The following is a 26,336-nucleotide window of genomic DNA, read 5'->3' as shown; positions in this document are numbered from 1 at the left end:
GAGGGATGCTGTTCCAATGCTAACCAGTCTGTTAAACACACGGCTATGGTAGGAGAGTGGAAGGATGCTGTACCAATGCTAACCAGTCTGTTAAACACACGGCTACGGTAGGAGAGTGGAAGGATGCTGTACCAATGCTAACCAGTCTGTTAAACACACGGCTACGGTAGGAGAGTGGAAGGATGCTGTACCAATGCTAACCAGTCTGTTAAACACACGGCTATGCTAATGCTGTACCAATGCTAACCAGTCTGTTAAACACACGGCTACGGTAGGAGAGTGGAGGGATGCTGTACCAATGCTAACCAGTCTGTTAAACACACGGCCATGGTAGGAGAGTGGAGGGATGCTGTACCAATGCTAACCAGTCTGTTAAACACACGGCTATGCTAATGCTGTACCAATGCTAACCAGTCTGTTAAGCACACGGCTATGGTAGGAGAGTGGAGGGATGCTGTACCAATGCTAACCAGTCTGTTAAACACACGGCTATGCTAATGCTGTACCAATGCTAACCAGTCTGTTAAACACACGGCTATGCTAATGCTGTACCAATGCTAACCAGTCTGTTAAACACACGGCTACGGTAGGAGAGTGGAAGGATGCTGTACCAATGCTAACCAGTCTGTTAAACACACAGCTACGGTAGGAGAGTGGAGGGATGCTGTTCCAATGCTAACCAGTCTGTTAAACACACGGCTACGGTAGGAGAGTGGAAGGATGCTGTACCAATGCTAACCAGTCTGTTAAACACACGGCTATGCTAATGCTGTACCAATGCTAACCAGTCTGTTAAACACACGGCTACGGTAGGAGAGTGGAGGGATGCTGTACCAATGCTAACCAGTCTGTTAAACACACGGCTATGCTAATGCTGTACCAATGCTAACCAGTCTGTTAAACACACGGCTACGGTAGGAGAGTGGAAGGATGCTGTACCAATGCTAACCAGTCTGTTAAACACACGGCTATGCTAATGCTGTACCAATGCTAACCAGTCTGTTAAACACACGGCTACGGTAGGAGAGTGGAGGGATGCTGTACCAATGCTAACCAGTATGTTAAACACACGGCTACGGTAGGAGAGTGGAGGGATGCTGTACCAATGCTAACCAGTATGTTAAACACACGGCTACGGTAGGAGAGTGGAGGGATGCTGTTCCAATGCTAACCAGTCTGTTAAACACACGGCTATGGTAGGAGAGTGGAGGGATGCTGTACCAATGTCAGGAGGGAGGGAGGGAGAGCAGGGTCCCTGTGTTCAGGTCTGGAGGGAGGGAGGGAGAGCAGGGTCCCTGTGTTCAGGTCTGGAGGGAGGGAGGGAGGGAGAGCAGGGTCTCTGTGTTCAGGTCTGGAGGGAGGGAGGGAGAGCAGGGTCTCTGTGTTCAGGTCTGGAGGGAGGGAGGGAGGGGGGAAGAGCAGGGTCTCTGTGTTCAGGTCTGGAGGGAGGGAGGGAGGGAGAGCAGGGTCTCTGTGTTTAGGTCAGGAGGGAGGGAGGGAAGGAGGGAGGGAGGGAGGGAGGGAGGGAGAGCAGGGTCCCTGTGTTCAGGCCAGGAGGGAGGGAGGGAGGGAGGGAGAGCAGGGTCCCTGTGTTCAGGTCTGGAGGGAGGGAGGGAAGGAGGGAGAGCAGGGTCTCTGTGTTCAGGTCTGGAGGGAAGGAGGGAGGGAGGGGGGAAGAGCAGGGTCTCTGTGTTCAGGCCAGGAGGGAGGGAGGGAGGGAGGGAGGGAGGGAGAGCAGGGTCCCTGTGTTCAGGTCTGGAGGGAGGGAGGGAAGGAGGGAGAGCAGGGAGGGGGGAAGAGCAGGGTCTCTGTGTTCAGGCCAGGAGGGAGGGAGGGAGGGAGGGAGGGAGGGAGGGAGGGAGGGAGGGAGGGAGGGAGGGAGGGAGGGAGGGAGGGAGCAGGGTCCCTGTGTTCAGGTCTGGAGGGAGGGAGGGAGGGAGGGAGGGAGGGGGGAAGAGCAGGGTCTCTGTGTTCAGTTCTGGAGGAAGGGAGGGAGGGAGGGAGGGGGGAAGAGCAGGGTCTCTGTGTTCAGTTCTGGAGGGAGGGAGGGAGGGAGCGAGGGAGGGAAAAGGGTCTCTGTGTGTTCAGGTCAGGAGCGAGGGAGGGAGAGCAGTCTCTGTGTTCAGGAAAGTGCTGTTTGAATGAATGCTTACGAACCTGCTGCTGCCTACCACCTGTCACGCCCTGACCTTAAAAATAGTTTATTTCTCTATTTGGTTAGGTCAGGGTGTGATTTGGGTGGGCATTCTAGTTGTCTATTTCTTTGTTGGCTGGGTATGGTTCCCAATCAGAGGCAGCTGTCTATCGTTGTCTCTGATTGGGAATCATACTTAGGCAGCCTTTTTTCCACCTGAGTTTGTGGGATCTTGTCTTTGTATAGTTGCTGTTTAGCCCTGCAGAACTTTACGGTCCTTTATATTTTGTTGTTTTGTCGGTGTTTCATTATTAAATATCATGAACACTTTCCACGCTGGGCTTTGGTCTCACTCATTCAACGACAGACGTAACACCACCGTTTAGTCAGACTATCAAATATTAAATCATAGACTTAGTTATAACATAATAACACACAGAAATACGAGCCTTGGGTCATTAATGTGGTAGAATCCGGAAACTATCATTTCGAAAACAAGACGTTTATACTTTCAGTGAAATACGGAACCGTTCCATATTTTATCTAACGGGTGGCATCCATAAGTCTAAATATTCTTGTTACATTGCACAACCTTCAATGTTATGTCATAATTACGTAAAATTCTGGCAAATTAGTTTGCAATGAGCCAGGCGGCCCAAACTGTTGCATATACCCTGACTCTGCGTGCAATGAACGCAAGAGAAGTGACACAATTTCCCTAGTTTAATATTGCCTGTTAACATTAATTTATTTTAACTAAATATGCAGGTTTAAAAATATATACTTCTGTGTATTGATTTCAAGAAAGGCGTTGATGTTTATGGTTCGGGACAGTCGTGCAACAATTGTGCTTTTTTTGTTGCAAATGTGTTTTTGTTAAATCACCCCCCGTTTGGCGAAGTCGGCTGTCTTTGTTAGGAAGAAATAGATCACCCCCCGTTTGGCGAAGTTGGCTGTCTTTGTTAGGAAGAAATAGATCATCCCCCGTTTGGCGAAGTTGGCTGTCTTTGTTAGGAAGAAATAGATCATCCCCCGTTTGGCGAAGTTGGCTGTCTTTGTTAGGAAGAAATAGATCATCCCCCGTTTGGCGAAGTTGGCTGTCTTTGTTAGGAAGAAATAGATCATCCCCCGTTTGGCGAAGTTGGCTGTCTTTGTTAGGAAGAAATAGATCATCCCCCGTTTGGCGAAGTCGGCTGTCTTTGTTAGGAAGAAATAGATCATCCCCCGTTTGGTGAAGTTGGCTGTCTTTGTTAGGAAGAAATAGATCATCCCCCGTTTGGCGAAGTCGGCTGTCTTTGTTAGGAAGAAATAGATCATCCCCCGTTTGGCGAAGTCGGCTGTCTTTGTTAGGAAGAAATAGATCATCCCCCGTTTGGCGAAGTTGGCTGTCTTTGTTAGGAAGAAATAGTCTTCACACAGTTTGCAACGAGCCAAGCGGCCCAAACTGTTGCATATACCCTGACTCTGTTGCACAAAACGCAAGAGAAGTGATACTATTTCCCTAGTTAAAAGAAATTCATGTTAGCAGGCAATATTAACTAAATATTCAGGTTTAAAAATATATACTTGAGTATTGATTTTAAGAAAGGCGTTGATGTTTATGGTTAGGTACACATTGGTGTAACGACAGTGCTTTTTTTCGCGAATGCGCTTGTTAAATCACCCGTTTGTCGAAGTAGGCTGTGATTCAATGATAAATTAAAGTGACTATGCATATATGATGAACAGAGAGTAGCAGTAGCGTACAAGAGGGGTTGGGGGGTGGCGGAACACAGTGCAGATAGCCCGGGTAGCCATTTGATTACCTGTTCAGGAGTCTTATGGCTTGGGGGTAAAGAAGACTTTGTGCTAGACTTGGCACTCCCAAAAGAGTTTTAACAGGCTCCGCATCAATTATATGCAACGCAGGACAAGCTAGATAAACTAGTAATATCATCAACCATGTGTAGTTAACTAGTGATTATGTTAAGATTGATAGTTTTTTATAAGATATGTTTTAATGATAGCTAGCAACTTGCCTTGGCTTCTTGCTGCACTCGTAACAGGTAGTCAGCCTGCCACGCAGTCTCCCCGTGGAGAGCAATGTAATCTGTTTCCAAAAATGCAGATTACCGATTGTTATGAAAACTTGAAATCGACCCTAATTAATCGCCCATTCCGTTTAATCGGTCGACCTCTAGTCTCTAGATTCTAGTATGGGGATTATAGGATCAGCCTACCATATATTTCTCTCTCTCCCCCTATCTCTGACTTTCTCTCTCCCCCTATATCTTCCTCTTTCTATATATATATATATATATATAAAATATATAAATATATCCCTCTCTCTCCCCCTCCCCCTCTCTCTTTAACGGCATTCATAGGAAGGAAGAAGGACCAAGGTGCAGCGTGGTACGTGTTCATATTATTTATTCCAAACTGAACACTAAATACAAAATAACAAAAGGAATAACTGAAACAGTTCTGACAGGCGAAACACAGAAAACAACTACCCACAAAACACAGGTGGGAAAAGGCTAAGTATGGTTCTCAATCAGAGACAACGATAGACAGCTGCCTCTGATTGAGAACCACACCCGGCCAAACACAGAAATAGAAAAACATAGAACACAAAACATAGAATGCCCACCCCAACTCACGCCCTGACCAAACTGAAATAGAGACATAAAAATAATCTCTAAGGTCAGGGCGTGACACTCTCCCTCTATATCTTCCTCTCTCTCTCTCTCTTTCTCCCCTCTCTCTCTCTCTCTCTCTCTCTCTCTCTCTCTCTCTCTACCTCTCTCTCTCTCTCTCTCTACCTCTCTCTCTCTCTCTCTCTCTCTCTGTCTCTCTCTCTCTCTCTCTCTCTCTACCTCTCTCTCTCTCTCTACCTCTCTCTTTCTCCCCTCTCTCTCTCTCTCTCTCTCTCTACCTCTATATCTTCCTCTCTCTATTTTTATCTCTCCCTCTCTCTCCCCCCCTCTCCCCTCTCTCTCTTCCTCTCTCTCTTCCTCTCTCTCTCAATTCAATTTAAATTCAAGGGGCTTTATTGGCATGGGAAACATGTGAAACAAGTGAGGTAGATAATATACAAAAGTGAAATAAACAATAAAAATGAACAGTAAACATTAGTAAAAAGAAAACATTTCAGTCTCTCGATGTGCAAAACTGATAAAGACATACCCCAAGCGACTTACAGTTGTAATCGCAGCAAAAGGTGGCGCTACAAAATATTAATTTAAGGGGGCTGAATAATTTTGCACGCCCAATTTTTCAGTTTTTGATTTGTTAAAAAAGTTTGAAATATCCAATAAATGTCGTTCCACTTCATGATTGTGTCCCACTTGTTGTTGATTCTTCACAAAAAAATACAGTTTTATATCTTTATGTTTGAAGCCTGAAATGTGGCAAAAGGTCGCAAAGTTCAAGGGGGCCGAATACTTTCGCAAGGCACTGTATTTAGCTAAGGTGTATGTAAACTCTGTCTGCCTCTCTGTCTCTCTCTCTCCCAACCTCCCCTTCTCTCTCCCTCTCTCTCTCTTTCTCCCTCTCTCGCTCCCTCTCTCTTTCTCCCTCTCTTTCTCCCTCTCTCGCTCCCTCTCTCGCTCCCTCTCTCGCTCCCTCTCTCTCTCTGCAGGTGACTCCCTGACTTCAGAGAACCGCTCCTGTCAGGAACGGCCTCTCTCTGTCCGCGACGCTGGGCGGCCCATGCTCCCGCAGTGCACCATGGGTAGCTCTCCAGAGGTGCTGTCATGGGCGTCGTGCCCCAGCCTGCTTGTTGGCAAGCTGAAGGAGGAGCTAAAGAACACTGTGGTGGGGGACAGCGTTAAGAAAACTTCCTCTCCCAACACCCCAGCCCCTCCCCTTCCTCTACCCCCCCAGATCATCACAGATCTAGCGCCTCCCACACACCTCCTGGTTCCCCTGATGACGCTCGCCCCACCCCCATGCCAGGATGAGGAGGCCATGCTGGGCACCAGCCCACCAATCACAGCGCTCAGTGAGGACTCTGGGCGGGAGCAGAGACAGTTTGACAACAGCGTGCTCCAATTTCAGGAGCACGAGGAGGCGGAGTCACCGGCGTCATGTGGCCAGGAGGGGTGTGGCAGCGGGGGCGAGGGGGAGGGGACAAGGGAGGGGTTGTGTCCCATACACCAACACCACCCTGGGTCTGGAACCCACAACCACCCTCACCCCCATGATGACATCAAACTGCACTTCCACAGAGCACCGGGAGGAGGGGGGTTCCTGGAGGGCCTGTTCGGCTGTCTCAGACCCGTCTGGAACATCATAGGGAAGACCTACAGCACTGAATACAAGTTGCAGCAACAAGGTACACACTGCCTGCTACTATGTCCGAGTGAACAGGGGTAGGGGTCAAATCCTGTCCCTCAGGGGGAACAGGGGTAGGGGTCAAATCCTGTCCCTCAGGGTGAACAGGGGTAGGGGTCAAATCTGTCCCTCAGGGTGAACAGGGGTATGGGTCAAATCCTGTCCCTCAGGGGGAACAGGGGTAGGGGTTAAATCCTGTCCCTCAGGGTGAACAGGGGTAGGGGTCAAATCTGTCCCTCAGGGGGAACAGGGGTATGGGTCAAATCCTGTCCCTCAGGGTGAACAGGGGTAGGGGTCAAATCCTGTCCCTCAGGGTGAACAGGGGTATGGGTCAAATCCTGTCCCTCAGGGTGAACAGGGGTATGGGTCAAATCCTGTCCCTCAGGGGGAACAGGGGTAGGGGTCAAATCCTGTCCCTCAGGGTGAACAGGGGTATGGGTCAAATCCTGTCCCTCAGGGGGAACAGGGGTAGGAGTCAAATCTGTCCTCCCTCAGGGTGAACAGGGGTTGGAGTGAAATCCTATCCCTCGGGGTGAACAGGGGGTAGGGGTTAAATCCTGTCCCTCAGGGGGAACAGGGGTATGGGTCAAATCCTGTCCCTCAGGGTGAACAGGGGTATGGGTCAAATCCTGTCCCTCAGGGGGAACAGGGGTAGGAGTCAAATCCTGTCCCTCAGGGTGAACAGGGGTATGGGTCAAATCCTGTCCCTCAGGGTGAACAGGGGTATGGGTCAAATCCTGTCCCTCAGGGGGAACAGGGGTAGGAGTCAAATCTGTCCCTCAGGGTGAACAGGGGTAGGGGTCAAATCCTGTCCCTCAGGGTGAACAGGGGTTGGTGTGAAATCCTATCCCTCAGGGTGAACAGGGGGTAGGGGTTAAATCCTATCCCTCAGGGTGAACAGGGGTATGGGTCAAATCCTGTCCCTCAGGGTGAACAGGGGTAGGGGTCAAATCCTGTCCCTCAGGGTGAACAGGGGTATGGGTCAAATCCTGTCCCTCAGGGTGAACAGGGGTAGGGGTCAAATCCTGTCCCTCAGGGTGAACAGGGGTAGGAGTCAAATCTGTCCCTCAGGGTGAACAGGGGTATGGGTCAAATCCTGTCCCTCAGGGGGAACAGGGGTAGGAGTCAAATCCTGTCCCTCAGGGGGAACAGGGGTAGGGGTCAAATCTGTCCCTCAGGGTGAACAGGGGTATGGGTCAAATCCTGTCCCTCAGGGTGAACAGGGGTAGGGGTCAAATCCTGTCCCTCAGGGTGAACAGGGGTATGGGTCAAATCCTGTCCCTCAGGGTGAACAGGGGTAGGGGTCAAATCCTGTCCCTCAGGGTGAACAGGGGTATGGGTCAAATCCTGTCCCTCAGGGTGAACAGGGGTAGGGGTCAAATCCTGTCCCTCAGGGTGAACAGGGGTATGGGTCAAATCCTGTCCCTCAGGGTGAACAGGGGTAGGGGTCAAATCCTGTCCCTCAGGGGGAACAGGGGTAGGAGTCAAATCCTGTCCCTCAGGGGGAACAGGGGTAGGGGTCAAATCTGTCCCTCAGGGTGAACAGGGGTAGGGGTCAAATCTGTCCCTCAGGGTGAACAGGGGTAGGGGTCAAATCTGTCCCTCAGGGTGAACAGGGGGTAGGGGTCAAATCCTGTCCCTCAGGGTGAACAGGGGTAGGGGTCAAATCCTGTCCCTCAGGGGGAACAGGGGTAGGGGTCAAATCTGTCCCTCAGGGTGAACAGGGGTAGGGGTCAAATCCTGTCCCTCAGGGTGAACAGGGGTATGGGTCAAATCCTGTCCCTCAGGGTGAACAGGGGTAGGGGTCAAATCCTGTCCCTCAGGGTGAACAGGGGTAGGGGTCAAATCCTGTCCCTCAGGGGGAACAGGGGTATGGGTCAAATCCTGTCCCTCAGGAGGAACAGGGGTAGGGGTCAAATCCTGTCCCTCAGGGTGAACAGGGGTAGGGGTCAAATCCTGTCCCTCAGGGTGAACAGGGGTATGGGTCAAATCCTGTCCCTCAGGGGGAACAGGGGTAGGAGTCAAATCTGTCCCTCAGGGTGAACAGGGGTAGGGGTCAAATCCTGTCCCTCAGGGGGAACAGGGGTAGGAGTCAAATCTGTCCCTCAGGGTGAACAGGGGTAGGGGTCAAATCCTGTCCCTCAGGGTGAACAGGGGTTGGAGTGAAATCCTATCCCTCAGGGTGAACAGGGGTATGGGTCAAATCCTGTCCCTCAGGGGGAACAGGGGTAGGAGTCAAATCTGTCCCTCAGGGTGAACAGGGGTAGGGGTCAAATCCTGTCCCTCAGGGTGAACAGGGGTATGGGTCAAATCCTGTCCCTCAGGGGGAACAGGGGTAGGAGTCAAATCTGTCCCTCAGGGTGAACAGGGGTAGGGGTCAAATCCTGTCCCTCAGGGGGAACAGGGGTAGGAGTCAAATCTGTCCCTCAGGGTGAACAGGGGTAGGGGTCAAATCCTGTCCCTCAGGGTGAACAGGGGTTGGAGTGAAATCCTATCCCTCAGGGTGAACAGGGGTATGGGTCAAATCCTGTCCCTCAGGGGGAACAGGGGCAGGAGTCAAATCTGTCCCTCAGGGTGAACAGGGGTAGGGGTCAAATCCTGTCCCTCAGGGTGAACAGGGGTATGGGTCAAATCCTGTCCCTCAGGGTGAACAGGGGTATGGGTCAAATCCTGTCCCTCAGGGTGAACAGGGGTAGGGGTCAAATCCTGTCCCTCAGGGTGAACAGGGGTATGGGTCAAATCCTGTCCCTCAGGGTGAACAGGGGTATGGGTCAAATCCTGTCCCTCAGGGGGAACAGGGGTAGGAGTCAAATCTGTCCCTCAGGGTGAACAGGGGTAGGGGTCAAATCCTGTCCCTCAGGGTGAACAGGGGTTGGAGTGAAATCCTATCCCTCAGGGTGAACAGGGGTAGGGGTCAAATCCTGTCCCTCAGGGTGAACTGGGGGTAGAGGTGAAATCCTGTCCCTCAGGGTGAACTGGGGGTAGAGGTGAAATCTGATTCCCCAGGGTTGGTTGCACCAGCTGGGCACACGCCTAGTCATAAAGGTATGGTTTTAGGCCTGACAGACATGGGTTTAGCCTTGTGGTTGGTCAGCTGGCCATCCGGTTTCCACTAAACCACAACTTGGCAGAAGGTAGTCTAGCGGGTAGTGCGTTGGGCCAGTAACTGTCCTCCCTAGACATGTGGGAGGTCCTGTTAGTTAGTAATATGTCTGTCTGTCTGTCTGTCTGTCTGTCTGTCTGTCTGTCTTCTAGACATGTGGTAGGTCCCATTAGTAACATGTCTGTGTGTCTGTCCTCTCTAGACATGTGGGAGGTCCCGTTAGTTAGTAACATGTCTGTCTGTCTGTCTGTCTGTCTGTCTGTCTGTCTGTCTGTCCTCTAGACATGTGGTAGGTCCCATTAGTAACATGTCTGTGTGTCTGTCCTCTGTAGACATGTGGGAGGTCCCGTTTGAGGAGATCTCGGAGCTGCAGTGGCTTGGCAGTGGGGCGCAGGGGGCTGTCTTTCTGGGGAAGCTCCATGGCAATGAGGTGGCCATCAAGAAGGTCCGTGAGCAGAAAGAGACAGACATCAAACACCTGAGGAAGCTCAAACACCCCAACATCATCGGCTTCAAGTAGGTCCACTACCCCTTCCACTGACCCAACATCATCGGCTTCAAGTTGGTTCACTCCCCCTAACACTGACACTGACCCAACATCATCGGCTTCAAGTAGGTTCACTACCCCTACCACTGACCCAACATCATTGTCTTTAAGTAGGTTCACTATCCCTAACACTCACCCAACATCTTGGGCTTCAAGTAGGTTCACTCCCCCTAACACTGACCATACATCATGGGCTTCAAGTATGTTCACTACCCCTACCACTGACCCAACATCATCGGCTTCAAGTAGGTTCACTCCCCCTAACACTGACCATACATCATGGGCTTCAAGTATGTTCACTACCCCTACCACTGACCCAACATCATCGGCTTCAAGTAGGTTCACTACCCTAACACTGACACTGCCCCAACATCATCAGCTTCAAGTAGGTTCAATACCCTACCACTGACACTGACCCAACATCATTGGCTTCAAGTATGTCCCCTACCACTGACCCAACATCATCTGCTTCAAGTAGATCCACTACCCCTACCACTGACCCAACATCATCAGCTTCAAGTAGGTTCACTACCCCTACCACTGACACTGACCCATCATCATCGGCTTCAAGTAGGTTAACTACCCCTACCACTGACCCAACATCATCAGCTTCAAGTAGATTCACTACCCCTACCACTGACACTGAACCAACATCATCGGCTTCAAGTAGGTCCACTACCCCTTCCACTAACCCAACATCATTGGCTTCAAGTAGGTTCACTACCCCTAACCCTGACCCATCATCATCGGCTTCAAGTAGGTTAACTACCCCTACCACTTACCCAACATCATCAGCTTCAAGTAGGTTCACTACCCCTAACCCTGATCCATCATCATCGGCTTCAAGTAGGTTAACTACCCCTACCACTGCCCCAACATCATCAGCTTCAAGTAGGTTCACTACCCCTAACACTGACACTTACCCAACATAATCGGCTTCAAGTTGGTTCACTCCCCCTAACACTGACCCATCATCATCGGCTTCAAGTAGCTCCACACTGACACTCACCCAACAGCATTGGCTTCAAGTAGGTTCACTACCCCTACCACTGACCCAACATCATCGGCTTCAAGTAGGTTCACTACCCCTATCACTGACCCAACATTATCAGCTTCAAGTAGGTTCACTCCCCGTAACACTGACCCAACATCATCGGCTTCAAGTAGGTTCACTACCCCTATCACTGACCCAACATCATCAGCTTCAAGTAGGTTCACTACCCCTACCACTGACACTGACCCATCATCATCGGCTTCAAGTAGGTCCACTACTCCTACCACTGAACCAACATCATCGGCTTCAAGTAGGTTCACTACCCCTACCACTAACCCAACATCATCGGCTTCAAGTAAGTCCACCACCCCTAACACTGACACTGACCCAACATCTTTGGCTTCAAGTAGGTTCACCACCCCTACCACTGTCCCTGACCCAACATCATCGGCTTCAAGTAGGTTCACTACCCCTACCACTGACCCAACTTCATCTGCTTCAAGTAGGTTAACTACCCCTAACACTGACACAACATCATCGGCTTCAAGTAGGTTCACTCCCCCTAACACTGACCCAACATCATCGGCTTCAAGTAGGTTCACTCCCCCTAACACTGACCCAACATCATCGGCTTCAAGTAGCTCCACTACCCTTGCCACTGCCCCAACATCATCAGCTTCAAGTAGGTTCACTACCCCTAACACTGACACTGACCGAACATCATCGGCTTCAAGTAGGTTCACCGCCCCTACCATTGACCGAACATCATCGGCTTCAAGTAGGTTCACTAACACTGACACTGACCCAACATCATCGGCTTCAAGTTGGTCCACTACCCCTACCACTGCCCCAACATCATCTGCTTCAAGTAGGTTCACTACACCTAACACTGACACAACATCTTTGGCTTCAAGTAGGTTCACTACTCCTACCACTGTCCCTGACCCAACATCATCGGCTTCAAGTAGGTTCACCACCCCTACCACTGTCCCTGACCCAACATCATCAGCTTCAAGTAGGTTCACTACCCCTACCATTGACCGAACAACATCGGCTTCAAGTAGGTTCACTACCCCTAACACTGACACTCACCCAACAGCATTGGCTTCAAGTAGGTTCACTACCCCTACCACTGACCCAACATCATCGGCTTCAAGTAGGTTCACTACCCCTATCACTGACACTGACCCATCATCATCGGCTTCAAGTAGGTCCACTACTCCTACCACTGAACCAACATCATCAGCTTCAAGTAGGTTCACTACCCTACCACTGACCCAACATCGTCTGCTTCAAGTAGATTCACTACCCCTAACACTGACACTGACCTTACTTCGGCTTCAAGTAGGTTCACTATCACTGACACCAACCCAACATCATCGTCTTCAAGTAGGTTCACTACTCCTACCACTGACCCAACATCGTCTGCTTCAAGTAGATTCACTACCCCTAACACTGACACTGACCCTACATCGGCTTCAAGTAAGTCCACCACCCCTAACACTGACACTGACCCAACATCTTTGGCTTCAAGTAGGTTCACTACCCCTACCACTGTCCCTGACCCAACATCATCGGCTTCAAGTAGGTTCACTACCCCTACCACTGACCCAACTTCATCTGCTTCAAGTAGGTTCACTACCCCTAACACTGACACAACATCTTTGGCTTCAAGTAGGTTCACTACTCCTACCACTGTCCCTGTCCCAACATCATCGGCTTCAAGTAGGTTCACTACCCCTACCATTGACCGAACATCATCGGCTTCAAGTAGGTTCACTACCCCTAACACTGACACTCACCCAACAGCATTGGCTTCAAGTAGGTTCACTACCCTTGCCACTGACCCAACATCATGGGCTACAAGTAGATTCACTATCCTACCACTGACCCAACATCATCGGCTTCAAGTAGGTTCACTCCCCCTAACACTGACCCAACATCATCAGCTTCAAGTAGGTTTACTACCCCTAACACTGTCCATACATCATGGGCTTCAAGTAGGTTCACTACCCCTACCACTGACCCAATATCATCGGCTTAAAGTAGGTTCACTACCCCTAACATTGACACTGACCCAACATCATCGGCTTCAAGTAGGTTCACTCCCCCTAACACTGGCACTGACCCAACATCATCGGCTTCAAGTAGGTTCACTACCCTTACCACTGACCCAAAATCATCGGCTTCAAGTAGGTCCACTACCCCTACCACTGCCCCAACATCATCAGCTTCAAGTAGATTCACTAACCCTACCACTGACCCAACATCATCGGCTTCAAGTAGGTTCACTACCCCTAACACCTACACTGACCCAACATCATCGGCTTCAAGTACCCCTAACACTGACACTGCCCGAACATCATCAGTTTCAAGTAGGTTCACTACCCCTAACACTGACACTGACCGAACATCATCAGTTTCAAGTTGGTTCACTCCCCCTAACACTGACCCAACATCATCAGCTTCAAGTAGACTAACTACCCCTATAACTGACACTGACCCAACATCATCAGCTTCAAGTAGGTTAACTACCCCTATAACTGACCAAACATCATCGGCTTCACGTATGTTCACTCCCTAAAACACTGACACTGACCCAACATCATCAGCTTCAAGTAGGTTAACTACCCCTATAACTGACCAAACATCATCGGCTTCAAGCAGGTTCACTCCCCCTAACACTGACCCAACATCATCGGCTTCAAGTAGGTTAACTACCCCTATAACTGACCAAACATCATCGGCTTCACGTATGTTCACTCCCTAAAACACTGACACTGACCCAACATCATCAGCTTCAAGTAGGTTAACTACCCCTATAACTGACCCAACATCATCGGCTTCAAGTAGGTTCACTCCCCCTACCACTGACACTGACCCAACATCATCGGCTTCAAGTAGGTTAACTACCCCTATAACTGACCAAACATCATCGGCTTCACGTATGTTCACTCCCTAAAACACTGACACTGACCCAACATCATCAGCTTCAAGTAGGTTAACTACCCCTATAACTGACCCAACATCATCAGCTTCAAGTAGGTTCACTACCCCTACCACTGCCCCAACATCATCAGCTTCACGTAGGTTCACTCCCCCTACCACTGACACTGACCCAACATCATCAGCTTCAAGTAGGTTAACTACCCCTATAACTGACCCAACATCATGGGCGATTGTCGTATGGAAGAGACCAAAGCGCAGCGTGGTTCGAATACATAATACTTTTAATAAAGATAGACACTAAACGAACTATACAAAATCACAAAACGAACGTGACGCTATGATACAAAAGTGCAAACACAGGCAACTAGACATAGACAATAACCTACGAAATACCCAAATAAGATGGCTGCCTAAATATGGTTCCCAATCAGAGACAACGATAAACACCTGCCTCTAATTGAGAACCAATCTAGGCAACCATAGACCTACATAAACACCTAGATGGAAACAACCCCATAAATCTACAAAACCCATAGACAGTAAAAACACCCTAGATGAGACAAAAACACACATACCACCCTCGTCACACTCTGACCTAACCAAAATATATAAAAAAAACAAAGAATACTCAGGTCAGGGCGTGACACCCTCACACTAGACTCCTGACATAAACCCTCAAATTAGACTACTGTTATAACCCCTCACACTAGACTACTGACATAAACCCTCACACTAGACTACTGACATAATCCCTCACACTAGACTACTGGCATAACCCCTCACACTAGACTACTGACATAACCCCTCACACTAGACTACTGACATAACCCCTCACACTAGACTACTGACATAACCCCTCACACTAGACTACTGACATAACCCCTCACACTAGACTACTGACATAACCCCTCACACTAGACTACTGACATAACCCCTCACACTAGACTACTGACATAACCCCTCACACTAGACTACTGGCATAACCCCTCACACTAGACTACTGACATAACCCCTCACACTAGACTACTGACATAACCCCTCACACTAGACTACTGACATAACCCCTCACACTAGACTACTGACATAACCCCTCACACTAGACTACTGACATAACCCCCCACACTAGACTACTGACATAACCCCTCACACTAGACTACTGACATAACCCCTCACACTAGACTACTGACATAACCCCTCACACTAGACTACTGACATAACCCCTCACACTAGACTACTGACATAACCCCTCACACTAGACTACTGTTATAACCCCTCACACTAGACTACTGTTATAACCCCTCACACTAGACTACTGACATAACCCCTCACACTAGATTACTGTTATAACCCCTCACACTAGACTACTGTTATAACCCCTCACACTAGACTACTGTTATAACCCCTCACACTAGACTACTGGCATAACCCCCCACACTAGACTACTGACATAACCCCTCACACTAGATTACTGTTATAACCCCTCACACTAGACTACTGTTATAACCCCTCACACTAGACTACTGTTATAACCCCTCACACTAGACTACTGTTATAACCCCTCACACTAGACTACTGGCATAACCCCCCACACTAGACTACTGACATAACCCCTCACACTAGACTCTTAAAGGGGCAGTAGCCTATTGTAGCCCTTAAAGGGGCAGTAGCCTATTCTAGCTCTTAAAGGGGCAGTAGCCTATTCTAGCTCTTAAAGGGGCAGTAGCCTATTCTAGCTCTTAAAGGGGCAGTAGCCTATTCTAGCTCTTAAAGGGGCAGTAGCCTATTCTAGCTCTTAAAGGGGCAGTAGCCTATTCTAGCTCTTAAAGGGGCAGTAGCCTATTCTAGCTCTTAAAGGGGCAGTAGCCTATTCTAGCTCTTAAAGGGGCAGTAGCCTATTCTAGCTCTTAAATGGGCAGTAGCTTATTCTAGCTCTTAAAGGGGCAGTAGCCTATTCTAGCTCTTAAAGGGCCAGTAGCCTATTCTAGCTCTTAAAGGGGCAGTAGCCAATTCTAGCTCTTAAAGGGGCAGTAGCCTATTCTAGCTCTTAAAGGGCCAGTAGCCTATTCTAGCTCTTAAAGGGGCAAGAGCCTATTCTAGCTCTTAAAGGGGCAGTAGCCTATTCTAGCTCTTAAAAGGCCAGTAGCCTATTCTAGCTCTTAAAGGGGCAGGAGCCTACCTTGGGTGTACATTTCAAGTTCAATTACAAAATTATTCTGCAGTTATTTTATTGTTATTTATTATGTTACTAATCAAATGTACATGTTAATAATAGTATCTTCTGATTACAATTATTATGTCTCATATTTTAACTAAATCCAATATATTAGTTTCCAAAATGTAATTAGGTATATCTAGCTGTCCGATAATGCATTATGATTGAATGGCTTGTCCTACACTTTGTAAAAATGTTGGGAAAAGATATTGGTTCCTTTCTAAACAGAGCAATGTGAATACAAAGAGAACTGAGTTCTTTGACTTTTTTTAACCCAGAGTTCACTTTAAAAAGGACTGCGATCAGTTATTTTAAAAAGAGGACTATATGTGAAAAACCCCTGAGCACATCAGGCGGAACTATTGTTTGAGGAGTTGCTACAGGAGTTTTTGCTGTTGTCTGATTTCAAGTTGTACCCTATAACCATGGATAATATCATTTAAACATGCTTTTCAGTCTAGTACAGTCTAGTACAGTCTAGTACTAGGCTTAATCTGTGTCTAGTAAATCCGCCCTGAATGTCTCTCTCTCAGTGTCGTCCTTCTGTAGTGCACCCCAACTCCGTGCTAAAGTACCGTTACGGTGTACTGTGTCACATCTTTTTGACTTTGTAACTCATCCTCTCTCCTCTTCTCCTCCCTCTCCTCTTCTCCTCCCTATCCTCCCTCTCCTCTTCTCCTCCCTATCCTCCCTCTCCTCTTCTCCTCCCTCTCCTCCCTCTCCTCCCTCTCTTGTCTCTCTCCTCTCCAGGGGTGTGTGCACCCAGGCTCCGTGCTACTGTATCTTAATGGAGTATTGTTCCCAGGGCCAACTCTATGAGGTTCTGAGGGCCGGACGGAAGGTGACCCCCAGACTGCTGGTGGACTGGGCCTCAGGGATCGCCTCTGGGATGAACTACCTGCACCTCCACAAGATCATACACAGAGACCTCAAGTCACCCAAGTGAGTGTCTCTACCCCAACCCTCCCCCAACCCTTTCCCAACCCTCCCCTAACCCTCCCCCAACCCTCCTCTTACCCCAAACCTCCCCTAACCCTCCCCCAACCCCAAACCTCCCCTAACCCTCCCCCAACCCCAACCCTCCCCTAACCCTAACCCTACCCTCCCCCAACCCCAAACCTCCCCCAACCCTCCCCTAACCCCAACCCTCCCCTAACCCCAAACCTCCCCTAACCCTCCCCTAACCCCAAACCTCCCCTAACCCTCCCCCAACCCTCCCCTAACCCTAACCCTAACCCTCCCCCAACCCCAACCCTCCCCTATCCCTAACCCTACCCTCCCCCAACCCCAAACCTCCCCTAACCATCCTCTAACCCTAACCCTACCCTCCCCTAACCCTACCCTCCCCTAACCCCAACCCTCCCCTAACCCTAACCCCAACCCTCCCCTAACCCCAAACCTCCCCCAGGAGGGGGAGTTCCTCCCAGGAGCCTCCCAGGAGGCTTGTTCCTCAAGGCGGAACAACATTGTTGTGGACGAAATTGCAGAATCTCCACATGAGATCCCGCCTCTTGAAAGCGGCAGCTCTGGCCTTTAGCTCGGTGCGGATGTTGCCTGTAATCCATGGCTTCTGGTTGGGGTATGTACGTACAGTCACTATGGGGATGACGTCATCGATGCACTTATTGATAAAGACAGTGACTGATGTGCTGTACTCCTCAATGCCATCAGAAGTATTCCGGAACATATTCCTGTTTGTGCAAAACAGTCCTGTAGTTTAGCATCTGCTTCATCTGACCACTTTTTTACAGACCCAGTCACTGATGCTTCCTGCTTTAATTTTTGGTTTTAACCAGGAATTAGGAAATGGAGGGTAAGGGAGAGCTTTGTATGCATCTCTGTGTGTGGAGTGAAGGTGGTCTAGAGTTTTTTCCCTTTCGTTGCACATTTAACATGTTGATAGAAATTAGGATAGAACTGATTTAAGTTTGCCTGCATTAAAGTCCCCGGCCACTAGGAGCGCTGCCTCTGGATGAGCATTTTCCTGTTTGCTTATGGCGGTATGCAGCTCATTGAGTGCGGTTTTAGTGCCAGCATCGTTTGTGGTGAAAGCTATAAAAAATTTCAGATGAAAACTCACTAGGTAGATAGTGTGGTCAACAGCTTATCATGAGGTACTCTACCTCAGGTGAGCAAAACCTAGAGACTTCCTTAGATATTGTGCACCAGCTGTTGTTTACATAAATGGCAAAAGCAGATTAGCCTCTCGTCGCCTGATCCTCACAAGGCACCCCGATCTTTTTCGGCAAAATCTCTGTTTCTTTCTCCAGCGAATGATTGGGTTTAGGGCCTGTTCGGGTGTTTGGAGTATATCCTCCCTGTCCGACTCATTAGTGTTATCCATTCCTATGAACAGGTTTGGTAACTTAATGTTCTTATCTTAATTAATGATGTTACATATAGAGGGAGTTTCTGTCAGATTGTAAATTGATCAGATTGAACAGATTGTAAATAAATAAAAGAGAAAGCAGATCTTCTTACAGACAGAGAGGTTCATCCCACATTTTATACAGACTACAATGATGTGTCCTAAAATGTTCCCCTGTGATAAAACGTAGTGCTGAATGGTAGATTGCAAGACATTCAACTCCACCTTTCATCGAGTCAGATAGCTTATTCATCACAAAACCATTTGACATTTGCTAATTAGTTTAATGGTTACTTCATTGGCAAAGTGGGCAAACTTAGATAGCAAATGCCAACAACGAACAGTGAGCCATCGTATTCATGGATAAAATAACATATAATGAAATAAAAGCATTGCAAGTTTAAATTTTGTGAAGTTGGTGTGAGAGAGGTGGACAAATGATTGTTATCGATCAATAATGGCAAACCTGGCATTAAACAAAGCATGTGTGTCCATGTATGCTGATGATTCAACCACATACCCATCAGCAACCACAGCTAATGAAGTCACTGAAACCCTTAACAAAGAGTTGCAATCTGTTTTTGAATGGGTGGACATCTCTAACACTGAACATCTCTAAAACTAAGAGCATTTGTATTTGGTACAAATCATTCCCCAAGTTCTAGACCTCAACTGAATCTGGTAATGAATGGTGTGGCTGTTGAACAAGTTGAGGAGACTAAATTACTTGGCGTTACCTTAGATTGTAAACTGTCAAGGTCAAAACATATAGATGCAGTGGTTGTAAAGATGGGTAGAGGTCTGTCTGTAATAAAGAGATGGGGAGAGGTCTGTCTGTAATATAGAGATGGGGAGAGGTCTGTCTGTAATAAAGAGATGGGGAGAGGTCTGTCTGTAATATAGAGATGGGGAGAGGTCTGTCTGTAATATAGAGATGGGGAGAGGTCTGTCTGTAATAAAGAGATGGGGAGAGGTCTGTCTGTAATATAGAGATGGGGAGAGGTCTGTCTGTAATAAAGAGATGGAGAGAGGTCTGTCTGTAATATAGAGATGGGGAGAGGTCTGTCTGTAATAAAGAGATGGAGAGAGGTCTGTCTGTAATATAGAGATGGGGAGAGGTCTGTCTGTAATAAAGAGATGGGGAGAGGTCTGTCTGTAATATAGAGATGGGGAGAGGTCTGTCTGTAATAAAGAGATGGGGAGAGGTCTGTCTGTAATATAGAGATGGGGAGAGGTCTGTCTGTAATAAAGAGATGGGGAGAGGTCTGTCTGTAATAAAGAGATGGGGAGAGGTCTGGCCGTAATAAAGAGATGGGGAGAGGTCTGGCCGTAATAAAGAGATGGGGAGAGGTCTGGCCGTAATAAAGAGATGGGGAGAGGTCTGGCCGTAATAAAGAGATGCTCTGCTTTTTTGACACCACACTTCACAAAGCAAGTTCTTCAGGCTCTAGTTTTATCTTGATTATTGTCCAGTCATGTGGTCCAGTTCTGAAGGAAAGACCTAGTGAAACTGCAGATGGCCCAGAACAGAGAAGCACGTCTTGCTCTTCATTGTAATCAGAGGGCTGATATTAATACTATGCTGCCAGTCTCTCTTGGCTAAGAGTTGAGGAGAGACTGACTGCGTCACTTCTTGTTTTTATAAGAAACAATCATATGTTGAAAATCCCAAATTGTTTGCATAGTCAACTTACACACAGCTCTGACACACACACTTATCCCTTGAAAATAAAAGAGAGCCGCACACTCTAGGAGCTCAGATGCAATAATTTAATTTACACACACTTATCCCCCCAGACATGCCACCAGGGGTCTTTTCACAGTCCCCAAATCCAGAACAAATTCAAGGAAACGGACAGTATTATACTCAACTCCAGCCACTTTAATAATGGGAATTGATGGGAAATGATGTAAATATATCACTAGCCACTTTAAACAATGCTACCTTATATAATGTTACTTACCCTACATTATTCATCTCATATGCATACGTATATACTGTACTCTATATCATCGACTGTATCCTTATGTAATACATGTATCACTAGCCACTTTATACTATGCCACTTTGTTTACATACTCATCTCATTTGTACATACTGTACTCGATACCATCTACTGTATCTTGCCTATGCTGCTCTGTACCATCACTCATTCATATATCCTTATGTACATATTCTTTATCCCCTTACACTGTGTACAAGACAGTAGTTTTGGAATTGTTAGTTAGATTACTTGTTATTACTGCATTGTCGGAACTAGAAGCACAAGCATTTCGCTACACTCGCATTAACATCTGCTAACCATGTGAATGTGACAAATAAAATTTGATTTGATTTGATTTGATATACAGAGCCCTTATTGCATGGAACTCTCATCTCATATTACTCAAATAAACAGCAAACCTGGTTTCAGAAAACAGATAGAGCAACACCTCGCTTCTCCCTCATGTGACCCACTTGTGTATCTGATAGATGCACACTACAAGTTAATGTTTTAAATGGATGTCAATTCTAAAGTATTTTGTCTGTAATGTCTTTTTTGTTATGTCTCAGACCCCAGTTAGACTAGCTGTCTCCATGGTATCAGACCCCAGTTAGACTAGCTGTCTCCATGGTATCAGACCCCAGTTAGACTAGCTGTCTCCATGGTCTCAGACCCCAGTTAGACTAGCTGTCTCCATGGTATCAGACCCCAGTTAGACTAGCTGTCTCCATGGTATCAGACCCCAGTTAGACTAGCTGTCTCCATGGTATCAGACCCCAGTTAGACTAGCTGTCTCCATGGTATCAGACCCCAGTTAGACTAGCTGTCTCCATGGTATCAGACCCCAGTTAGACTAGCTGTCTCCATGGTCTCAGACCCCAGTTAGACTAGCTGTCTCCATGGTATCAGACCCCAGTTAGACTAGCTGTCTCCATGGTATCAGACCCCAGTAAGACTAGCTGTCTCCATGGTATCAGACCCCAGTTAGACTAGCTGTCTCCATGGTATCAGACCCCAGTTAAACTAGCTGTCTCCATGGTATCAGACCCCAGTAAGACTAGCTGTCTCCATGGTATCAGACCCCAGTTAGACTAGCTGTCTCCATGGTATCAGACCCCAGTTAGACTAGCTGTCTCCATGGTATCAGACCCCAGTAAGACTAGCTGTCTCCATGGTATCAGACCCCAGTTAGACTAGCTGTCTCCATGGTATCAGACCCCAGTTAGACTAGCTGTCTCCATGGTATCAGACCCCAGTAAGACTAGCTGTCTCCATGGTATCAGACCCCAGTTAGACTAGCTGTCTCCATGGTCTCAGACCCCAGTTAGACTAGCTGTCTCCATGGTATCAGACCCCAGTTAGACTAGCTGTCTCCATGGTATCAGACCCCAGTTAGACTAGCTGTCTCCATGGTATCAGACCCCAGTTAGACTAGCTGTCTCCATGGTATCAGACCCCAGTTAGACTAGCTGTCTCCATGGTATCAGACCCCAGTTAGACTAGCTGTCTCCATGGTATCAGACCCCAGTTAGACTAGCTGTCTCCATGGTATCAGACCCCAGTTAGACTAGCTGTCTCCATGGTATCAGACCCCAGTTAGACTAGCTGTCTCCATGGTATCAGACCCCAGTTAGACTAGCTGTCTCCATGGTATCAGACCCCAGTTAGACTAGCTGTCTCCATGGTATCAGACCCCAGTTAGACTAGCTGTCTCCATGGTATCAGACCCCAGTTAGACTAGCTGTCTCCATGGTATCAGACCCCAGTTAGACTAGCTGTCTCCATGGTATCAGACCCCAGTTAGACTAGCTGTCTCCATGGTCTCAGACCCCAGTTAGACTAGCTGTCTCCATGGTCTCAGACCCCAGTAAGACTAGCTGTCTCCATGGTATCAGACCCCAGTTAGACTAGCTGTCTCCATGGTATCAGACCCCAGTTAGACTAGCTGTCTCCATGGTATCAGACCCCAGTTAGACTAGCTGTCTCCATGGTATCAGACCCCAGTTAGACTAGCTGTCTCCATGGTATCAGACCCCAGTTAGACTAGCTGTCTCCATGGTATCAGACCACAGTTAGACTAGCTGTCTCCATGGTCTCAGACCCCAGTTAGACTAGCTGTATCCATGGTCTCAGACCCCAGTTAGACTAGCTGTATCCATGGTCTCAGACCCCAGTAAGACTAGCTGTCTCTATAGTATCAGACCCCAGTTAGACTAGCTGTCTCCATGGTATCAGACCCCAGTTAGACTAGCTGTCTCCATGGTATCAGACCCCAGTTAGACTAGCTGTCTCCATGGTATCAGACCCCAGTTAGACTAGCTGTCTCCATGGTATCAGACCCCAGTTAGACTAGCTGTCTCCATGGTATCAGACCCCAGTTAGACTAGCTGTCTCCATGGTTTCAGACCCCAGTTAGACTAGCTGTCTCCATGGTATCAGACCCCAGTTAGACTAGCTGTCTCCATGGTATCAGACCCCAGTTAGACTAGCTGTCTCCATGGTATCAGACCCCAGTTAGACTAGCTGTCTCCATGGTATCAGACCCCAGTTAGACTAGCTGTCTCCATGGTATCAGACCCCGGTTAGATTAGCTGTCTCCATGGTATCAGACCCCAGTTAGACTAGCTGTCTCCATGGTCTCAGACCCCAGTTAGACTAGCTGTCTCCATGGTATCAGACCCCAGTTAGACTAGCTGTCTCCATGGTATCAGACCCCAGTTAGACTAGCTGTCTCCATGGTCTCAGACCCCAGTTAGACTAGCTGTCTCCATGGTATCAGACCCCGGTTAGACTAGCTGTCTCCATGGTCTCAGACCCCAGTTAGACTAGCTGTATCCATGGTCTCAGACCCCAGTTAGACTAGCTGTCTCCATGGTATCAGACCCCAGTTAGACTAGCTGTCTCCATGGTATCAGACCCCAGTTAGACTAGCTGTCTCCATGGTATCAGACCCCAGTTAGACTAGCTGTCTCCATGGTCTCAGACCCCAGTTAGACTAGCTGTCTCCATGGTCTCAGACCCCAGTTAGACTAGCTGTCTCCATGGTCTCAGACCCAAGTTAGACTAGCTGTATCCATGGTCTCAGACCCCAGTTAGACTAGCTGTCTCCATGGTCTCAGACCCCAGTTAGACTAGCTGTCTCCATGGTATCAGACCCCAGTTAGACTAGCTGTATCCATGGTATCAGACCCCAGTTAGACTAGCTGTCTCCATGGTATCAGACCCCAGTTAGACTAGCTGTCTCCATGGTATCAGACCCCAGTAAGACTAGCTGTCTCCATGGTCTCAGACCCCAGTTAGACTAGCTGTCTCCATGGTCTCAGACCCCAGTTAGACTAGCTGTCTCAATGGTATCAGACCCCACTTAGACTAGCTGTATCCATGGTATCAGACCCCAGTTAGACTAGCTGTATCCATGGTCTCAGACCCCAGTTAGACTAGCTGTCTCCATGGTATCAGACCCCAGTTAGACTAGCTGTCTCCATGGTATCAGACCCCAGTTAGACTAGCTGTCTCCATGGTTTCAGACCCCAGTTAGACTAGCTGTCTCCATGGTCTCAGACCCCAGTTAGACTAGCTGTCTCCATGGTATCAGACCCCAGTTAGACTAGCTGTCTCTATAGTATCAGACCCCAGTTAGACTAGCTGTCTCCATGGTATCAGACCCCAGTTAGACTAGCTGTCTCCATGGTCTCAGACCCCAGTTAGACTAGCTGTCTCCATGGTATCAGACCCCAGTTAGACTAGCTGTCTCCATGGTATCAGACCCCAGTTAGACTAGCTGTCTCCATGGTATCAGACCCCAGTTAGACTAGCTGTCTCCATGGTATTAGACCCCAGTTAGACTAGCTGTCTCCATGGTATTAGACCCCAGTTAGACTAGCTGTCTCCATGGTATCAGACTCCAGTTAGACTAGCTGTCTCCATGGTATCAGACCCCAGTTAGACTAGCTGTCTCCATGGTATCAGACCCCAGTTAGACTAGCTGTCTCCATGGTATCAGACCCCAGTTAGACTAGCTGTCTCCATGGTATCAGACCCCAGTTAGACTAGCTGTCTCCATGGTCTCAGACCCCAGTTAGACTAGCTGTCTCCATGGTATCAGACCCCAGTTAGACTAGCTGTCTCCATGGTATCAGACCCCAGTTAGACTAGCTGTCTCCATGGTCTCAGACCCCAGTTAGACTAGCTGTCTCCATGGTATCAGACCCCAGTTAGACTAGCTGTCTCCATGGTATCAGACCCCAGTTAGACTAGCTGTCTCCATGGTATCAGACCCCAGTTAGACTAGCTGTCTCCATGGTCTCAGACCCCAGTTAGACTAGCTGTCTCCATGGTATCAGACCCCAGTTAGACTAGCTGTCTCCATGGTATCAGACCCCAGTAAGACTAGCTGTCTCCATGGTATCAGACCCCAGTTAGACTAGCTGTCTCCATGGTCTCAGACCCCAGTTAGACTAGCTGTCTCCATGGTATCAGACCCCAGTTAGACTAGCTGTCTCCATGGTATCAGACCCCAGTTAGACTAGCTGTCTCCATGGTCTCAGACCCCAGTTAGACTAGCTGTCTCCATGGTCTCAGACCCCAGTTAGACTAGCTGTCTCCATGGTCTCAGACCCCAGTTAGACTAGCTGTCTCCATGGTATCAGACCCCAGTTAGACTAGCTGTCTCCATGGTATCAGACCCCAGTTAAACTAGCTGTCTCCATGGTATCAGACCCCAGTAAGACTAGCTGTCTCCATGGTATCAGACCCCAGTTAGACTAGCTGTCTCCATGGTATCAGACCCCAGTTAGACTAGCTGTCTCCATGGTATCAGACCCCAGTAAGACTAGCTGTCTCCATGGTATCAGACCCCAGTTAGACTAGCTGTCTCCATGGTATCAGACCCCAGTAAGACTAGCTGTCTCCATGGTATCAGACCCCAGTTAGATTAGCTGTCTCCATGGTATCAGACCCCAGTTAGACTAGCTGTCTCCATGGTTTCAGACCCCAGTTAGACTAGCTGTCTCCATGGTCTCAGACCCCAGTTAGACTAGCTGTCTCCATGGTATCAGACCCCAGTTAGACTAGCTGTCTCTATAGTATCAGACCCCAGTTAGACTAGCTGTCTCCATGGTATCAGACCCCAGTTAGACTAGCTGTCTCCATGGTCTCAGACCCCAGTTAGACTAGCTGTCTCCATGGTATCAGACCCCGGTTAGACTAGCTGTCTCCATGGTATCAGACCCCAGTAAGACGAGCTGTCTCCATGTGTCTGTCTGTCTGTCTGTCTGTCTGTCTGTCTGTCTGTCTGTCTGTCTGTCTCATGTTTTGGACAGCTGAGTCCTTTCACCACTGTATTTCTGTTCGAGTTTGTGCTCAGGTTTTCTATTATGGACCAATGTTGTTGACCAATTCAGGTTGTGTGTTGAGGTTATAAGTTATTGCCCACATGTTTCCTCCACTGAGGTCCTACTGTGTATGATGTCATGATTCTCCTCTTCTACCTCAGTGTGCTGGTGACCCAACAAGACACCGTGAAGATCAGTGACTTCGGGACGTCCAAGGAGCTCAGTGATAAGAGTACTCAGATGTCGTTCGCTGGTACGGTGGCCTGGATGGCCCCAGAGGTCATCAGGAACGAACCGGTGTCTGAGAAAGTAGACATCTGGTGAGTACAACAATAAGTAATCAAAAGAGAACCGTGGCGCACTCCCAGAAGCCTGGTGGGGGCGTAAAGAGAACCGT

General features: G+C 48.4%; 1 protein-coding gene across 1 annotated transcript in view; it reads left to right on the top strand.

The window, feature by feature from the left end:
• LOC139381016 (mitogen-activated protein kinase kinase kinase 13) overlaps positions 1-26,336 on the top strand; it is a 147,376-nt gene that overhangs the window by 84,948 nt on the left and 36,092 nt on the right. The window contains exons 2-5 of the mRNA XM_071124247.1: positions 5,754-6,449; positions 9,884-10,067; positions 17,004-17,195; positions 26,101-26,259. Of these exons, the coding sequence (XP_070980348.1) occupies positions 5,825-6,449; positions 9,884-10,067; positions 17,004-17,195; positions 26,101-26,259 (1,160 nt within the window). The 5' untranslated portion in view covers positions 5,754-5,824. The remainder of the gene's footprint in view (positions 1-5,753; positions 6,450-9,883; positions 10,068-17,003; positions 17,196-26,100; positions 26,260-26,336) is intronic.

Source organism: Oncorhynchus clarkii, chromosome 22 (assembly GCF_045791955.1).
Source record: "Oncorhynchus clarkii lewisi isolate Uvic-CL-2024 chromosome 22, UVic_Ocla_1.0, whole genome shotgun sequence".
Classification (NCBI taxonomy): domain Eukaryota; kingdom Metazoa; phylum Chordata; class Actinopteri; order Salmoniformes; family Salmonidae; genus Oncorhynchus; species Oncorhynchus clarkii.
Note: the sequence above shows the minus strand (reverse complement) of the source record. Positions and strands in the feature narration are given on the sequence as shown.